This window comes from Pelodiscus sinensis, chromosome 24, assembly GCF_049634645.1.
Source record: "Pelodiscus sinensis isolate JC-2024 chromosome 24, ASM4963464v1, whole genome shotgun sequence".
Taxonomy (NCBI): Eukaryota; Metazoa; Chordata; order Testudines; family Trionychidae; genus Pelodiscus; species Pelodiscus sinensis.
This window is the reverse complement of record NC_134734.1, coordinates 17,566,779-17,584,160: the sequence shown is the minus strand read 5'-3', so window position 1 is coordinate 17,584,160 and position 17,382 is coordinate 17,566,779. Positions and strand designations below refer to the sequence as shown.

The window sequence follows — 17,382 nt, the reverse complement described above, 5'->3', positions numbered from 1 at the left end:
CCAGCGCACTCAGACGTTGTGTGTCCAGGATGCCAGAATGCCATTCTCTGACGGTCTCACCCGATGATCAGAACAGGCCTTAAACCACCCCCCCACATCTATCCATCTCCCAGGCCCGGGCCCATCTCCTACCTCTAATGGCATGTGGGTGACCCTTTTATGCTGGAGCTGTAGGTTTTTATGCCGGATATTCCCCGCTGTGTTCACTCACTCCTCTTTTCTTGGCAGCTCTATGAGAACTGGCACCTCGGGCAGCCGGACAGTTACTTCCTGTCTGGAGAAAACTGTGTGGTCATAGTGTGGCATGACGGGGGCCAGTGGAGTGACGTGCCTTGTAACTATCACCTGTCCTACACCTGTAAAATGGGTCTAGGTAAGTGTCTGACCTACCACCTCCTCCTCTGAGGCCAGCTTCTGCTTTGAGAGCTGGAGAGTTGAAAAGGAACGGCCCACTGAGGCAGGGGTTGGAACCTCCATCCCAAGAGGTTTTCAAGTCCCAGATTGACAAAGCCTTGGCTGGCATGATTGAGTTGGGGCTGGTCCTACTTTGAGCAGGGGGTTGGATTCAATGACCTCCAGAGAGCTCTTCCAGTCCTAGGATTCTATGATTCGATGGAAAATGGGCCCCATGTCCAAAACAGACATTGGAATTGTCCGTTTTTGATGACATTTTTCAGGTTTTCATTAAAAAAATTGAATTTTTGTTAGTTTTTGGTAACAACCCCTCCACCCACCCATAACTCAACTAATTGGCCAGGCAGGCAATGGATTTCATTTTGCCAACTGTTTTTGCCCAAACGACCAGAGGGTTTGGGGGTTTGGTTGCCAAAAACACACCTTTGTTCCCCCAAAAATACATTTGCTGCTGAGAACGAACGTTTTTAGGTTTGGATTTTAACGCAGGGTGGGAGGGTGGAAACATTGTGAAAAAAACAAAACAAAAAACTTTTCATGTAGCTTTTTCACATAACCCCCCCAACTTTCCAACTGCCTGAACATGCTGGAAGCAATTCCTTCCAAAGTTACACTGACTAACTTCGAACTCAGACACCTGGCTCTCTATTGTGCTGCATCTTCTCATAAGCCCTTCCATTCATCCAAAGTGTTACTAGTCACCCTGGGAACATTTTACAGCCATTGTGTGGTAGGGTCAATATTAGGGTCGGTATTAGGTGCAGTGGAGTGGAGAATCAAGGGAGTCTCTTTGGTTCGAGTTAATTGTTACACTTCGTGGAATGAGGTGTAACAGTTAACTCGAACTAAAGACTTAGTTCGAGTTAACGTTTGACTGCCGCGTGTAGCGGCGGGCAGTTAGTTCGAACTAGGGGGATTTAAAAATGGCGCCCGGATGGGAAGATGCAAATAAAGCCCGGGATATTTAAATTCCGGGCTTCATTTGCCACTTCGAATGTCTACATTAGCCTCCTTAGTTCAAACTAGGGGGCTAGTGTAGACATACCCTCATAGGTCATGTTCTTTAGACCTTTAATCATTCTTGTTGCTCTTCTCTGGCCTTTTTCCAATTTGTCCACATCTTTCCACAAATGTGGTGCCCAAAGCTGGACACAATATTCCATGGCTGTGTCTATACTGCACCTGTTTTGCGCAAGAAATATGCAAATGAGGCTAAGCATGGAATATCGCAGAGCCTCATTTGCATAATTAATGAGCACCCACTTTTTGCGCAAGAGCCGTTCTTCCAGAAAAACATGCAGAAGAACGGCTTTTGCGCAAGATCGGGGTTTTCCTCAAAAAGGAGCAAAATAGACGGCTCCTTTTTGCGCAAAAGCCTCTTGCCAAAAAGCAGGCGCTCATTAATTATGCAAAAGAGGCTCGGTGATATTCCATGCTTAGCTGCATTTGCATATTTCTTGTGCAAAATGGGTGAAGTATAGACAGAGCCCGTCTGAGGCCTAATCAGTGCAGAGTAGAGTGGAAGAATGACTTTGTGTGTCTTGCTTACAACACTCCTGCTAACCAATCGCAGAATCATGTTTACTTTTTTTTTTTTTTTGCAACTGTGTCACACTGTTGACTCATATTTAGCTTGTGATCCACTCTGACCCCTAGATCCCTTTCTGCAGGACTCCTTCCAGGGTAGTCATTTATGCCCCTTGAGCAACTGCTAGCAGGTAGCAGTAGCGGGCTGTTATCCTCTGTGTGGACTGACCATGAAAAGAGAACAAGGAGACATTTCCTCAAGCAAGCTACAAAGAAAACTGAGTGGAAATGATACAAGCACTAAATGTGACTGATAAATAGACTGGGATAAGAAAAAAAACTGCCAAAAATGTAGGCTAAAATTCCCCCTCCCCCTTTTTTTGTGTGTGGAAATAAGAAATGCTGGTTAAAAGTTTTAGTGAAATTTTGAAAATACCCTCCCATCTCTAATGACTCTAGGTTTTCAGGGGCAACAGGAGTGGGATTATTTTACAGTGGGCATACTTAGTGTGTGTGTGTGTGTGTGTGTGTGATGTCACCGGGGGGGGGGGGTGACCAACGTCTCAGCCTACAGGATCTTAACCCTTTCTCTCCCTCTCCCTCGTTCCCTCAGTGTCTTGCGCCCCTCCGCCCGAGATAGCGAACGCCCACTGGTTTGGCAAACCAAAGCAACGCTATGAGATCAACTCCATCGTACGGTACCGGTGTCTGGATGGTTTCACCCAGCGCCACTCACCCGTGGTTCGGTGCCAGGAGGACGGCCGGTGGGAGCAGCCGCAGCTCAGCTGTGAGCCGAGTGAGTGCTGACGAACAAAGGGCTAAAGTCCTGCCCATGGCAGGCCTTTCGTTTCAATTATATGGGGATCTGGCCCATTGGCAGCAAGTCAGTGGACATCAGTTGAGGACATGGTCCCTAGGAGCCTCTCATGGCTGGAACATGAGTTCCTTTCACCATTGTGGGCGGAAGGCGGGTGTCTGCATTGCTCATGGCCCCCAAAGGCCAGGTGATCACAATAGACGCCCAGGCCATACACGATTGGCTCAGCTCTTTCTTAGCGGAGATGCTAAGAAGGATCATTGAGTTGCCATGTTCTAGTGTGTGACGTCATGGCCGGCAGGCATCAGGAAGGGGTCTGCTTCCCCTGGGTCCTTTAAAATCCCTTTGATGCTCATCGGGAGCTTGCCATGTACAGATAAAACACCAGAGGCTGGAGGTGGGATACAGAATTGAATGGATCAGCTGTGGGAGGAGGTAGACGGGGAGCTGGTATGGTCTGCTATAGGATGGCAGCAGGGCTGTTTCTACCAGATCGGATGCTCTACACAGCCCGAGCACCTGCATCCAGCCGGTATGTGCTCCAGGACCATGGGGGCAAGAGCTGTGTGTTTGTGTATGTGGCGGGGGGTTGAGGGGGGAGGCAGGAGCAGGTCAGAGAGGCAGCAGGAGGCTGGGGCCGGCCACTGAAACCAGAGCCGCCACATTCACAGTACACAGCTGCGTAGGGCACCATGAAATTTGGGGCAATTTGATGACCCACGTTTTGTGGCACCCTATATAATTGCATATTTTGCGTATTGATAGGGATGGCCCTGGATGGCTGTTGGGGGTGAACTTGGCTAAACAGTAGTTGTGACAATGGGTGAAGCTAACCCAAACCAAGCAAAAATGCCTCTGGGCATGTATTTTGTCAGCTGTGCAGCAGGAAGTGACATTTACGTGAGCAGCCTAGAGCAAGGATTTGGCGTGGCATTGGGTGATCTGCAAGAAACTTGCGAGAACCGAAGCAAAAGCAAATAATTGATCTCATCTGTGCATCTTCGAAAATCCTAGCTTGTGACTGACAGCTCCAGGAAATGCTCACATGAGCTTGAGATGGGATAAAACCGAGCCTTCACGAGCTCATGAACGCCCAGCCCAATGGGCTAGCAAAAGGGCTACAGAGACAATTCTGGGTTGTGTAAAGAGGACGAGAGAGTAGGAGCAAGGGGAGGCGATTTTACCCCTGTGCACACTAGCATTGGTGAGACCAATCTCGGAATACTGAGCCCAGATCTGCATCCCCAGTTTTAAAAAAAGTTGAAAAACTGGGAAGGATACAGAGAAGCACCACAAAAATAATTTGAGGTCTGGAAAAAGAAATCTTATGGTGGGAGACTTAAAGCCTTTAATCTGGTTAGCTGGCCAAAAAGAGGATCAAGAGGTGACTTGATTATAGTGTCTAAAGGCTTGTCTTCACTTATCCTGAGATTGACACTTCAGGGATCCATCTCTCAGGATTCGATTTAGAGGGTCTAGTAAGAACCTGCTAAATCAACCACTGATGGCATCGACCCCGGTACTCCATCAGGTCACGAGGAATAAGGGAAGTCAATGGGAGAGTTTCTCCCATTGACCACCCGTAGTGGGGACATCACCAGTGTTCTTCCTAAACTGCGTGGCAGCACAGCCCTACAGCTGATTAATCAGCCCGCCCAGACAGTCAGCTCCATGCACGGAGCTCTGAGCCTCTGACTAGGCAGGGCTGACTAATTGGCTGCAGGGCTGTGCAGCTGTGCAGTTTAGAGGATACAATGGACACCACAGAAATTCAATCTAAGCCCTTCTCATAGCTGGAGATGTGTATCTGAGGTTGACTTTCTCCCATAGTGTAGACCTGGCTTAAGTATCTTATACCGTGTAAAACACCATGCACCAAAGGGGTTTTTAATCTAGTGGGGAGTGGCAGAATAAGAACCAATGGCTGAAGTTAAAACCAGAGACATCCAAACTGAAAATCAGGCCCACATTTTTACCAAAGAGCATGGCTGCCCACTGGAATAAACTACCAAGGACGTGGTGGGATCTTTAGGTCCTGATGTCTTCACAGCAAGACTGGCCGCCTTTCTAGAAGATACTTGAGTCAAACCCAGGAGGGCAGACTACATGATCTAATGGTTCCTTTTAGTCTATGAAACCAAGCCGGACATGCATTTGATTGATGTTTCCTCTCCTTGTCTATTTCTCCATGAAGGACTGGGCCAAACCCTCGATGAGTGAGGATGAACCCAACATGGAAGACATCCCATCCCAGAACAATGGGGTCAATTCTCAATGGAAACAGAACTGGGATTTTTGTTTTGGTTTTTTTTGTAAAACAGCCTGAAAACCAGCAGGAAAAGCACCGAAGCCTTCCTCCCTTTCACGTTTTTTGTGTATAAAGAATTTCTAATGACTAAAGATTCCCTTTAAAAAAAAAAAAGTCAACAGCAACATAAAATGTAACTGTTCACACTGGGCACAGAGTATTATTTTTTTCCGAGGCCACCTCTTATGCTGCGGTTGATATTCAACCCAATATCCTGACGGAGGAGACTGCTGCATTTTTCATGGCAGGTCCCATGCACAAACCTGTGCTTGCTTTTGGTGCTCCTATTCCTCCTTGGCACGCAGTGGTGGCTAACACAGGCGTTGACTTTTGTTTTCGACAGCAAGCGCTCCTCTCTGCCTCCTCTTACTCATGCAAGCAGGGGGTGGAGCTTGGGGAGAAGAGGCCAAGCAGAGGCGAGGCTCTGGGGAGTGTTGGTGGGCAGAGCCTTGTGGGAACAGAGTGGGTGCGGGGAAGTTGGTGGCTGGGACCGGCTGGAAAACGGGCATGAAGAAGGCTATGCCAGAATCTTTCAGCTGTAGACAGCTGGCAAAGGATCAACCCGCCCTAAGTGAACTCTGGGAAAGTCTCAATCTGGGCCCGCTCTTGCACTGGAGGGTCATTTCTCCTAAATGTAATGAGGCCTCAGATTGAGCATGGAAGCTGGATAGCGCAAGGTGCCTGCAACCTGCAGCGCAGGCGTCTCTGGCCCCACGCTAGTGGCTACTTCACAAAGTTAGCCAGTCTGTTATAGGATTGTGCTTTGGTTGCCACACTAGGTACAACTTGTCTTCTAGCTCTGAAAGTCCACGGTTCAAGGCTTGGATTGTGTCACCCTGTGGCTAAAATGCATCCCCTGGCAGGCTGGTTTTAGGGTGGATTTACCATCATTTTATTAATTTGCATGGACAAAATTAGTCAAACTCATTGCTTTCCTGCCTTTAATTTACACTGAATGGCTTCTTCATGGGGAAAGCTTGACTGGTGTTGGAGTTAAAAACAACAACAAAAAACAGAACTTTGTGAACACAGTGTAGTGAGCTAGCTGAAGGTCTGATTACACTGCTGCCCTCTGTTGGAATGGAATCGGAATGGGTCAACTGTGTGTCATAGCCCCTATACTGCTGCGGAGTAAGGAGATTCTCTTTTAGCTCAAGTGGCAGGGACTGTGTTTTGCAAAGCCGAGGGATCAGAGCTGTGGACCTGCTATTGCTGTGAATTTTCACAAGCATGAGTATATTGAGAGCTGGGAAATTCTTTATCTCCAGGCGTAATGAACCCTGGTTGGAAATAGGTGAGTAATGGATACAAAATACCATTTTTTTGTTAGCCTTAAACTAAAACCTCTACAGTTACTGGTTATTCCTCCAAGAGGTTCAGAGACCTCACTGGAGCAGGCCATGGGATTATTACTGGGTCCCAAAGATTTTTGTCTTCTCCTGACAACTCCAAATAGCAGCTAAGACACAGCAGGGGCCAAAACCTATGAAAGCAAAATCCCCAAGAAGTTCTGAGGTTGGGAGCTTTGCTGCTTCATTGTTGCTTGCTCTCTGTGCTGAATTCACCCCTGGGCAAGAGGATCAATATCAATGTTCCCTCTAATCCTTTCCATCCATGTGTAGAATAAATGTTTTTATGTGCACCAACGCACGTGTGGATGTGCACCACCAGTAGAAACACAAAACCTATCTGGGCGGCATTTGAATTTCTCTTAAGCGGCTGCTCAAGTGCATAGCTAACTTGGAACAATGGTCAGAATCCAGCCTGGGAACCACGTAAGCCTGCAAAGGTCAGTGCTTAAGTGGCCTACAGGCCCTACGCCCAGAGTTCGAATGTTGTGTGACAGTAGATTCCTCTATCCCCAGAACAAAGGCAAGCAGCCATCTGTCTCTCCCTGCCCGCATTCCTGGACGATGGAGTAGGATTCTAGTCTTCATGGACCGTCCAGTCAGTCCTTGGTCTGACAATGAAGCGCTTGGCTGAGCGAGTGCTGGTGTGTTGTGCTGCCTGAGACCCACTGGGAAAGAGAAAAGCACCCGGGAGACAGATCTCCCTCCACCCGGCACCCCAACACCCTCCTCCCCCCCCCAGCCCTATTTCACCGAGAAGCAGTAGGTCCCGTACGTCCTCTGCTCTTTGTTGGGGAAGCCGAAGCTCCGGACGCCGGGGTCCGGAAGGCCCCCGCAATGGGCGCGTGGGGTGGTGATGGGGTAGCGCACGCTGCCGTCCGCCAGCCAGCCCCCATCGCACCGGTCCAGCTGGACGAACTTCCATGCTGAGTAGAGCTGCCCGACATTGGCAAGGGTGGCCCCTTGGTTGCGGCAAGCCTGCCCTGCCTCTTTGAAGTTCAGGTGGCCCTGGATGAAATAGACCTGGCCTGGGGAGAGAGGAGGGGAGGGATGAGGGTCAGGGTGTAACCCACCCACACAGCTCCTGGGTGTGTACTAGGCCAGTGGTTTTCAGACGACAGGCCACGCCCCAGGACTGGGGGGTGGAATGTCCGGCGCTGGGTCTCCTTGCTGCAGGGGGATCAGGTGAGCAATGGAGGTGTTAAGGCAGCTCCCTGCCCATCCTGGCACCGCAGACTGTGCTGTGCCCCAGAAGCGGCCAGTAGCAGGTCTAGCTCCTAGGTGTGGCCGGGGTGGGGGAGAGCACCCAGGGCTCCATTCACTGCCCCAGCCCTGAGCACTAGATCCACACTCACACTCTCATTGCCTGGGAACCTGCTGCCAGCTGCTTCTGGGGGCAGCATGGTCTGCGGCGATAGGAGAGGCAGGAAGCTGCCTTAGCCCCCCCGCTGCACCACTGACCCGGAGCTGCTCACGGTAAGCCCCTCCTGCACCAGCCCTGCCCCCGCCCAAAGCTGGAGTCTCCTACAGCCCAAAGCTCCCATCCTCAGCCCCACCCTGGAGGCCACACACCAGTCACATGATGTTGGGTCGCGGCATCAGCGATTTTCTTCAACTGGGTCATGAGAAAAGTTTGAAAACCAGTGAGCTAGATGACTTAGGGTGCGTCTACCCAGCAGCCTTCCCTCGAAATAAGCTACGCGATTTGCATAGCTTATTTCGAGGTAACTTCAAAATACCTTATTTTGAAATTTGGCGCTGTCTATGCAGAGCCAAATTTCAAAATAAAATGCTATTCCGACAAGTCCCTTAACCCTTGTGGAACGAGGGTTACAAGGATGCTGGAATAGCATGCCCGTTATTTCAAAATCCATGGCTGCTGTCCCCCGACCTTCCCAAACTCCGCCCTTGAGCAGACGTTTGATAGGCTGACCCAGAAAGGGAGAAGGAGGGGGGACAAGACCAGACGGATGAGTGAGCTTGACTCAGGACAGACGCGGGGACCAGGCTAGCGGAGTCTTTCGTCACACACAGCAGCCGCGCTCCCTCAGGACGTACCCCTCACCGCTGAGGTGAAGCAGAAGGCATCGAACCGGTCCTTCTGCTTGTCTTTGGCCCCATAGGTCCGGATTCCTGGGAGGAGGAGATGCCCCCCGCAGGGCTCGCGAGGGTTAATAATGGGGTAGTGGACAGTCCCGTCAAGAAGCCAGCCTGCATTGCACCAGTCCAGCCCTTCGGTCCACGCTGCGGGTTAATGGGAGAAAAGTAACAGGCAAGCTCAGCACATTGTGGGCAGCAGTGCATAGGAACCAGGTAGGTCTGATACCTTAATAACAGGCCTGGTTCTCCCTCGGCCTGTATCTTGCGCAGGGGAGAGGGTTCTATTCCCAGCTCCTGCTGCAAGTGTGGTCCAGGAATTAGAGGAATGGCTGGGGATTCCAGTCTCCTGGCTTATCATCCCAGCTGTGGGGTGGCAGAATGTGGCTTAGTGGTTTGAAAAGAGGGGATTGGAGAGGCAGGACTCCTGGGTCCTATTCCCAGATCTGATGGTGGCTGTAACAATTACCCTGTTGTTTCAGATCTTTCCAGGCAAGCATTTGTAAGCCAGGTAAAACATCCCACAGCAATACAGAGATAAACATTGGTTTATCTAGAGCAGGGTTCTCAAACTTTTTAGCCCATTGTGCTCAATGCAGACCTTTCTGCGGACCACCACCCAGCCATCCATGATGATAAAATGGGTGCAGAGAGGGTAGGACTGCACGGTCTAGTTGGGTGCAGGAGGGCAGTAGAGATACAGGATCTGGGCATTAAAGGGATGGGGGGCACTTATCTGGCTCCACACACACTGCCGCTCCCAGGCACTGCCCCCACTGCTCCTATTGGCTGTGATTCCGGCCAATGGGAGCAGCAGAGAAAGCCTCCAGGCAAAGGGTTTCCTGCGCTGACGTCATTCCCCCAGCTGGAGGCAGGGGGAGCGGCAGTGCACAGATCCACTTCCTTCCCCTGTAAGCTGGATCCAACCCATGAGACTTGAGCCCTGGGGAAGCCATTGCTGGTGTTCCAACCTTGCGAGGAAGGTGGGGAATTTGGGGGTGCAGGGCTGGAGCACTGGCACAGGCTCCCTGCTGCAGAGACAGCGAGCTCCGAGCCTGCGGCCCACCTGCAAGACAGCAGTCCACAGACCACCCTTTGAGACCCACTGATCTAGAGCAAAGTCTGTGAATTGGCCACTGAAGGAGGCTGGCGAAACAGAGAGGCTGGTTACCTGCGTAGAGCTGCTGGTAAGTAGCCAGCCTGGAGTCCTGATCCTCACAAGCCTGCTTAGCCTCAAAGTAGTTGAACTTGTAGCGTCCCTGGCTGGTCTGGTAGGGGAAGACGACACCTGGGTGATTGGGACAATAGGGGAGTGAGTCCATATTCTGGGAGCAGACAGTGACGTGAGAATCTCGGTGCAGTGTGCTGGCCTCTGCGCCCCTCCCCCCCACATTTTTCCAGTTAAAAAATGCAGTTTTGACGCCATCAAAATTGGCAGGAACTAGTCGACTGCGACAGCATTTTCCAAGACACAATTGGTGTCGCCTTTCTCGTTTCCATACAGCGGGAAGCCGTTTCCCTGCAACTTTCTCCTTTCGCTTTATGCCCACTCTTCTTACATTCGATTATTTAGATATACGTGGGAGTGTGTCTATTTTTTTTTTTTAATTTTCCCCGTGCCTCCTGGTCAGGGTGGGAAAGGGGCCGCGGCCGCCGGGGATGGCATTCTGGGAGGCGGATTGGGAGGCGGCAGGTGGGGGGGTGGCGGCTACCTGTCTTTCTGTGTGTCTGTCGACGAGTCCATTTGTTCAAGAACTCCTCCTAAGCCGTAAGAGCTAGGACCACCAAATTTGTTACGAAGCTTCCTCTTCTAACTTAAAGCAAGGCCAGGGGTTGGTTGTGCCAGGAAAATGGGATGTGCCTGGAATCTGATAGTTTTCCATAACATGGAAAGGGAGGAGGGAGAGAGGAGGGACGCAATCCTCACAGTCACCACTGGGGGCAGCGAGTGCAGGGATCAGCTAAGCTGCAGTGACCACTGGGGGCAGCCGCACCACCAGTGGAGTGGCCAGCTGGGGATGGGGCTCACTATCTTGCCTGTCACTGGTAAGTGATCTCCCTGGCTAAAACCCTGCCCCACCATTATGCCCCCCAAGCACCACTGGGGCAGCCAGCCCAGCCCCAGCAGCCCCACACCAGACCTACCAGCAGCCCCCTACTTCCTTCATCATTGGGCTGCCCAGTGTGGTGGCACCGGCACAGCTGTCCCGTCTTCCCGCTGGCCCGGGGGAGGCCTACACTGCCCCTCCCGCCCCCCCACCCCAGGGAATGCCGAGGTGGGAGGCTTGCACAACCCCGCCTTTTTCCCAGGCCCTCCAGGGCTGGGAGGCACCATCATGTGAGGACTGTGGACAGTTCTCTGAAAACTTCCACACAGTGTGCAGTGGCGGTCAAAAAGGCCAATAGGATGCTAGGAATTATTAAGAAAGGGATAGAAAATAAGACCCAGAATATCTTACTGCCCCTGTATAAAACTATGGTACGCCCACATCTTAAATACTGTGTACAGATGTGGTCTCCTCACCTCAAAAAAGATATTTTGGCCTTGGAAAGGGTTCAGAAAAGGGCAACTAAAATGATTAGGGGTTTGGAACGGGTCCCATATGAGGAGAGGTTAAAGCGACTGGGACTTTTCAGTTTAGAAAAGAGGAGACTGAGGGGGGATATGATAGAGGTCTATAAAATCAGGAGTGGTGTGGAGAGGGCCGATAAAGAAAAGTTATTTATTAGTCCCTATAATAGAAGAACTAGAGGACACCGAATGAAATTAATGGGGAGCAGGTTTAAAACTAATAAAAGAAAGTTCTTCACACAGCGCATAGTCAACCTGTGGAACTCCTTGCCAGAGGAGGCTGTGAAGGCTAGGACTAGAACAGAGTTTAAAGAGAAGCTAGATAATTTCATGGAGGTTAGGTCCAGAAAAGGCTATTAGCCAGGGGATAAAATGGTGTCCTTGGCCTCTGTTGGCAGAAGCTGGAGAGGGATGGCAGGAGACAAATCGCTTGATCATTGTCTTCGGTCCACCCTCTCTGGGGCACCTGGTGCTGGCCACTGTCGGCAGACAGGCTACTGGGCTGGATGGACCTTTGGGCTGACCCAGTAGGGCCGTTCTTATGTTCTGTGTGACTCCCCCTTCCCACTGGACCTGAGGGAGACCTGTGTGGCCCCAACACTGGGCTGGGTCCCCTCCCCATTACCCAGTTCCAGGCCAGCTCCACTGCCCAAACTCTGGGCCAGGCCTCCCCCAACCTTCCTGGAATGCCCCCCACCAAGCACTGAGCCCCCACAAGCCCTGTAACTCCGGGCCGGCCCAGGGTGTACCAGCGGGAGGCTCCACATTTTTGATCCGGAACAGAAACTCCGTTCGAAATTCCGGAATTCGCTCTGGGACAGTGATTCTGTTTCCCGGCCAGACCTGCTGGCCTCCGGTGACACTCTCACGACATTGTTCTGTTACAGCCAGGCATGGAAGGCTTATGGGATCAGAGAGCCAGAGCAAGAGAGCCCATGCCCTGGAGAGCTCGCAGGCTGACTATGCAGAGGGTGGGTGGGGAAACTGAGGCACAACGAGGGGGCGGTGGCTTCTTCAAGGTCACACAGCTGGGAGATAGGGAGGAGCAGCTTCAGGGACTCCCTAAGTAATGAAGGATCCAGCTCACCCATAGAAGAAGGACCCGGGGATAGAGGGGAAGGGAGTGACCCAGGGATTTTAAAATCCCCTCCCTCGTGCGCTCCCACCAGGGGACACAGCTCCCTCTGTCTCTTCCCAAGGGCCCCCAACCAGAGGATGCAGTTCCCCCCAACTCCCCCTGAGGGATCCCAGCCAGGGACACAGCTCGTCCTGCTCCCCACCCTCCCCCAGGGCTCCCATCAGAAGAGGGTCTCTCCCCTAAAGGGAGAGGGAGCCATTGCTGGCAGGAGAGGGACCCTGACCAGGCCGCTGAGGGGGCCAGGACTTACCCTCCAGCTGCAGCGTCAGCGACACGCTCTCGTCCTCCAGCCCGTTGACCAGCTGGCAGCGGTAGCGCCCCTCGTCCTCCAGCGCCACGCCGGCGATGGTGAGGGAGGCGTCGTTGCGGTGGCCCCGCCTCAGCCGGGCCCGCCCCCCCAGCGGCCCGTAGGCCTTGTGCTGCACCCCGTTGGTGATGAGGATGACGCTCTCCAGCAGGCCGGCCGGCTCCACCTTGCTCCATTTCACCTTGTAGTGGGGGGGCCGCGCCCGCAGGACGCAGGGCAGGGTGACCGTGGCCCCGCGCTGGGCCTGCACCACCTCATGGAGGGGCTCCAGCAAGTACTGCAGGCGCGGGGTGGGGGCTGGGAGGAGACACCGGCGGGAGAAGGAGGGTGGAACCCCAACCTTGCTTGCGGCTGCCCCAAATACTCCTGGGACATCCCAGTCCTGCTCCTCGCTCTGCAATCCCGACTCACAGCTCCCCCTGCTATTCCAGCCCAGCACCCCCCGTCCTGCCCAGGCCTCTCAGCCCTGACTCACGGACCCCCAGCTATTGCAGCCCTGAGCCCCCAGACCCCTCAGCCCCGACTCACAGCCCCCCCTGCAATTCCAGCCCTGATCCCCTAGCCCCGCCCAACCCCCTCAGTCTCGACTCACAGCCCCCCCTGCTATTCCGACCCCGAGCTCCCCCGATACCCCGCAGTTCTGACTCATGGCCCATCCTACTCTCCCAGTCTGGAGGTCCCTTTCCACGTGCCCTGCTCCTGCTCTCAGCCCCAGCCTGCTTCCTCCCTTATTACTCCAGCTCTGACTGTCCCACACACGCCTCAGAATGGCCTCCTGCTGTTCCCACCCACCCCCCTTCTGTGACCATGCCCCTCAGCTTAAACTGCTCCGTAGTAAGGCAGATGGCAGGGGCCTAGCAAGAGTCCAACGGCCCCGTGCTGGAAAGGGGAGCAGGGGAAAGGAGCTGGCAGGGTCTTTGGGAGGAAGAGAACATGGCTACCCACCTGGATCCCCACTCCTCCTCTGGTAAATAGCGAACGCAGCAGGCAGAGAAGGGAGGCAGACTGAAACCAGCAGCAGCAGCTGGTGCATCCTGAGACGTGAGGCCAGAAACGGGCCTGGGGAAGGAATGAGATTTGGTTCTAGCAGGCAGGGTGGTGCTGTAGCGTCGTCAAGTCCTTTTGCTCCCGTCGCGATTTAGAAGAACTTCGGCTGGGTTAGAATTGAGGGAGAGTTGTTGCAAGCAGCCAGAGCATTTGCTCACAGGGAGTCCATGACACCACAGTGAGTGGCAGTCACCTCTCCGACTAGCAGCTTAAACATGGGGCAATCCTTGTCCCCCCCCTTTTATAATCGGAGCAATGATGGGCCAGAAGGGACCGCAAGAGGTCAACAAGTCCAGCCGCCTGCACTGAGACAGGACCGAATCACCCTAGCTTAGACCATCCCTGACAGGCATTTGTCCAGCCTGTGCTGAAAACCTTCCAGACATGGGCTGTCTACACCGGCGGGTTCTTGCGCAAGAACAGGATCCCTTGCCTTGCGCAAGATAAGGGATCTTTCGGAAAAGACTTTATTTTCTGAAAGATCCCCGTCTAGACTGGCGCTTTTTTCCAGCAAAGCTCCGAGCCAGAAAAAAAGCGGCAGCCATGTTTATGCAAATGAAGCGCAGGGGATTTAAATCCCCGCTTCATTTGCAATTGCGATGTGTCTAATTTGCATCCCTTTTATGGAAAAGGGATTCAGTCTAGACACAGCCATTGACTCTTGAGGTCTCTTCCAACTCTGATCTTCTATGATTCTACTTAATATATCAGTATCAGGTCTCACCTCCATCTTCTCTCGAGCCTAAACATGCCCAGTTTTTGCAGACTTTCCTGACAGGTCAGGATTCCCCCCCCCCCCCAATCCTTCTACTAGATGCTTTTTGTTTTTTTGCGTTTTGTTGTTGACTTTCTCCAACTTACCTGCATCTTTCCTAAAGTATGAGGCCTAGAATTGGACACAGTACCCCAGCCACAGCCTGAACAGTTCCACACAGACTCGGACAATGGTCTTCTGTGTCTAACACGTGTGACAAACCCAAACTAGCTGGCTGTCACACTCTAACGGAGGGCTGATATACAGAGCATTGCTTAAACAGTTTTCTATTCCCTGAATGAACTCTTAGAGCCTGCTGCCACGTAATTAAGGCAGATAGACACCTGTGGCTAATTATTAGCTGGCCTGAAGGAGCCCGCTAATCAGACACCTGCAGGCAAATAAAGCCAGGAGAGCTGCTACACAAGGTTTCCCCAGGTAAGGAAGGGGAAGGAGAAGAGGGACAGACTGAGAGGAGGAAGTGTGTTTGTGGAGAAACTGGGAAGGGAAAGATTCAGTGAGCTACCAGAGGAAAGGTGCTAAGGGAGCATTGGGGGAAGCGGCCCAGGGAAAAGGCTGTTGTCTTGGGGCTAACGGGAAAAACCTCAGAATTGGGTTTGTTTAGTTTAGAAAAGAGAAGGCTAAGGGGGAACATGATAGCTGTTTTCAGGTATCTAAAAGGGTGTCATAAGGAGGAGGGAGAAAACTTGTTCATCTTGGCCTCTGAGAATAGAGCAAGAAGCAAGGGGCTTAAACTGCAGCAAGGGAGGTTTAGGTTGGACATTAGGAAAAAGTTCCTGACTGTCAGGGTGGTCAAACACTGGAATAAATTGCCCAGGAAGGTTGTGGCATCCCCATCTCTGGAGATATTTAAGAGTAGGTTAGATAAATGTCTATCAGGGATGGTCTAGACAGTATTTGGTCCTGCCATGAGGGCAGGGGGCTGGACTCGATGACCTCTTGAGGTCCCTTCCAGTCCTAGTATTCTATGATTCTGTGATTGTATGATTTTCCACTGCCTAAGGTCCCAAGGCTGGAACCCGCAGGAGTGGTCAGGCCTGGGTTTCCCCTCAACCTCCCCGCACTGCAGAAAGAACTAATTCTGAGAAAAGGGGGTCCAGGAATTACAGTGGGATCTCCCCCTCCCCATTCATTGACTTTGCCAATGATGGAAAATGGCTCAATAAGCTGTAACCCTGACCTCTAGAAAAACACAGGAGGCAGCATAGCATGGTCGCAGCGAGCCTCTGAGGCACGTAATAACCACCTCCGGAGCACAGGACCCACAGCCAGAACTTTGCCACACATGCGATGCTCCAGGTAGTCCACCCCACAAGGACTTTTCAGCCACTGTGTTGCACTGTTGACTCGCATTCCATGTGTGTTCCACGCTCACCCCCAGATCCTGTTCAGCAGGACGGCTGCCTAGCCAATTACTCTCCATGGTCAGGTGATACGTTTGATTATTTTTTTTCCCTTCCTAAATGAAGCACTTTGCACGGATCTTCCCTGAGTTTCAGCACTGCAGGAGAGCCAGGGGTGGAATAGAACCAACCATGGTTTGAGTGTATGTGTTATTGGCTGGTGCTGCACCAAGCCCAGAGGGCACTGATTGGGCCCCAGGAGTTATTGTTTCATTCATAATAATGGTTAATAACAGGATGTGAGTTTCTCTCTAATACTCACTCTGTTGTGCTCCCCGGGGGTCACCTGCCACTTCTTACTCCAGTGCTGTGGAGAGACATAGGATTCAATGCAGCCGGCCCATGGGTTCCCCACTCACCTCCCACTGGGCTCTTGTATGAAGAGCAAAAGGCCATGCGGGAGGCTGACCCACTCCAGGCGAAACAGGAACTGGCCTGCGTGCCCACCCAAGGCTCAAAGCAAACCCACAACAGGCTTGCGTGCTTGAGGTTCTCCCACTGCCAATCCATGCCAGGTGGCCAGACCAGTCGTACAAGGCTCTTGTGGTCTCCGTCCCTTCCCTCCCAGCTCCCCATCTTGTTCCAGTGCTGGGCAGAGCCCTGCGCATTCCTAGAATCATAGAATTGGAAGGGACCTCGAGAGGTCATCGAATCTAGTCCCCCGCCCTCACGGCAGAACTAAGCACCATCTAGAGCAGGGGTCTCCTACCTTTTTAAGCACAAAATCACTTCTTGAATTTTTAAGCGAAATCCAGGATGTCCCTCAAAACCAAACGCCCTTGCCCCGCCTCCTTCCTGCCCCTTCTCTGAGGCCCCGCCCCTGCTCACTCCCTCCTCCCTCCCCCATCTCACTCGCTTTTAACAGGCTGGGGGCCGGGGTTCGGAATGCAGGCTCCAGCTGGGCACTGCTTACCACAGGTGGCTTCTGAGTGGTGGTGCAGGGGGCTAAGACAGGCTCACCCCTGCCGTGACCTTGCACCACTCCCAAAGCAGTCGGAAAACTCGCTCCATCCTTGCATCCCTCTGCTCTGTGCAGATGGGGTACAGGGTGGAAGGAGGGACACTCTGACATCAGCAACTCCCCTCCCCTTCCTTCTGTGCCCTGCACAGCACGCTGCAGGCTCCAGAGCAGGGGGGGCAGACAAAGTGCCAGCACTTGACAGCCTCCCTGCCAAAACTTTCAGGATCACCTATCAGAGATTCCAAGATCTACCAATAGATCCCAATCTGCTGGTCGGTGACCACTGATCTAGATCATCCCAGATAGATGTTTGTCTAGCCTGCTCTTAAATATCTCCAGTGATGGAGATTCCTCAACCTCCTTAGGTAATTTATTCCAGTGGTTAACCATCCTGACAATTAGAAAGTTTTTCCTAATGTTCAACCTAAAATTCCCTTCCTGCAATTGAAGCCCATTGCTTCTCATCCTGTCATCAGAGGTTAAAGAGAATAATTTTTCTTCCTCCTCCTTTTTAGGTATTTGAAAGCTGCTATCATGTCGCCTCTCAGTCTTCTTTTTTCAAACTAAACAAACCCAATTCTTTCAGTCTTTCCTTGCAGGTCATGTTTTCAAGAACCTTTCATAATTTTGTTTGCTCTTCTCTGGACCCTCTCCAATTTCTCCACAT

The 17,382-nt window shown here is 52.2% G+C and overlaps 2 protein-coding genes across 4 annotated transcripts in view; one reads left to right on the top strand and one right to left on the bottom strand.

Moving 5' to 3' along the window:
• The window catches only part of BCAN (brevican), a 66,333-nt gene extending 60,922 nt beyond the window's left edge, over window positions 1-5,411 (top strand). Inside the window, exons 13-15 of the mRNA XM_006113895.4 lie at window positions 229-373; window positions 2,555-2,737; window positions 4,953-5,411. Of these exons, the coding sequence (XP_006113957.2) occupies window positions 229-373; window positions 2,555-2,737; window positions 4,953-4,978 (354 nt within the window). The 3' untranslated portion in view covers window positions 4,979-5,411. The remainder of the gene's footprint in view (window positions 1-228; window positions 374-2,554; window positions 2,738-4,952) is intronic.
• A 538-nt stretch (window positions 5,412-5,949) lies between these two features.
• Window positions 5,950-17,382, bottom strand: part of HAPLN2 (hyaluronan and proteoglycan link protein 2) — a 32,102-nt gene continuing 20,669 nt past the window's right edge. For all 3 annotated transcript variants that reach the window (XM_075907012.1, XM_075907013.1, XM_075907011.1), the window contains 6 exons: window positions 16,017-16,061; window positions 13,475-13,588; window positions 12,473-12,826; window positions 9,684-9,800; window positions 8,474-8,659; window positions 5,950-7,443 (listed from right to left, as the gene is read on the bottom strand). In XM_075907012.1, coding sequence (XP_075763127.1) covers window positions 7,160-7,443; window positions 8,474-8,659; window positions 9,684-9,800; window positions 12,473-12,826; window positions 13,475-13,562 — 1,029 coding nt within the window. In that variant the 5' untranslated portion in view covers window positions 13,563-13,588; window positions 16,017-16,061 and the 3' untranslated portion in view covers window positions 5,950-7,159. The remainder of the gene's footprint in view (window positions 7,444-8,473; window positions 8,660-9,683; window positions 9,801-12,472; window positions 12,827-13,474; window positions 13,589-16,016; window positions 16,062-17,382) is intronic.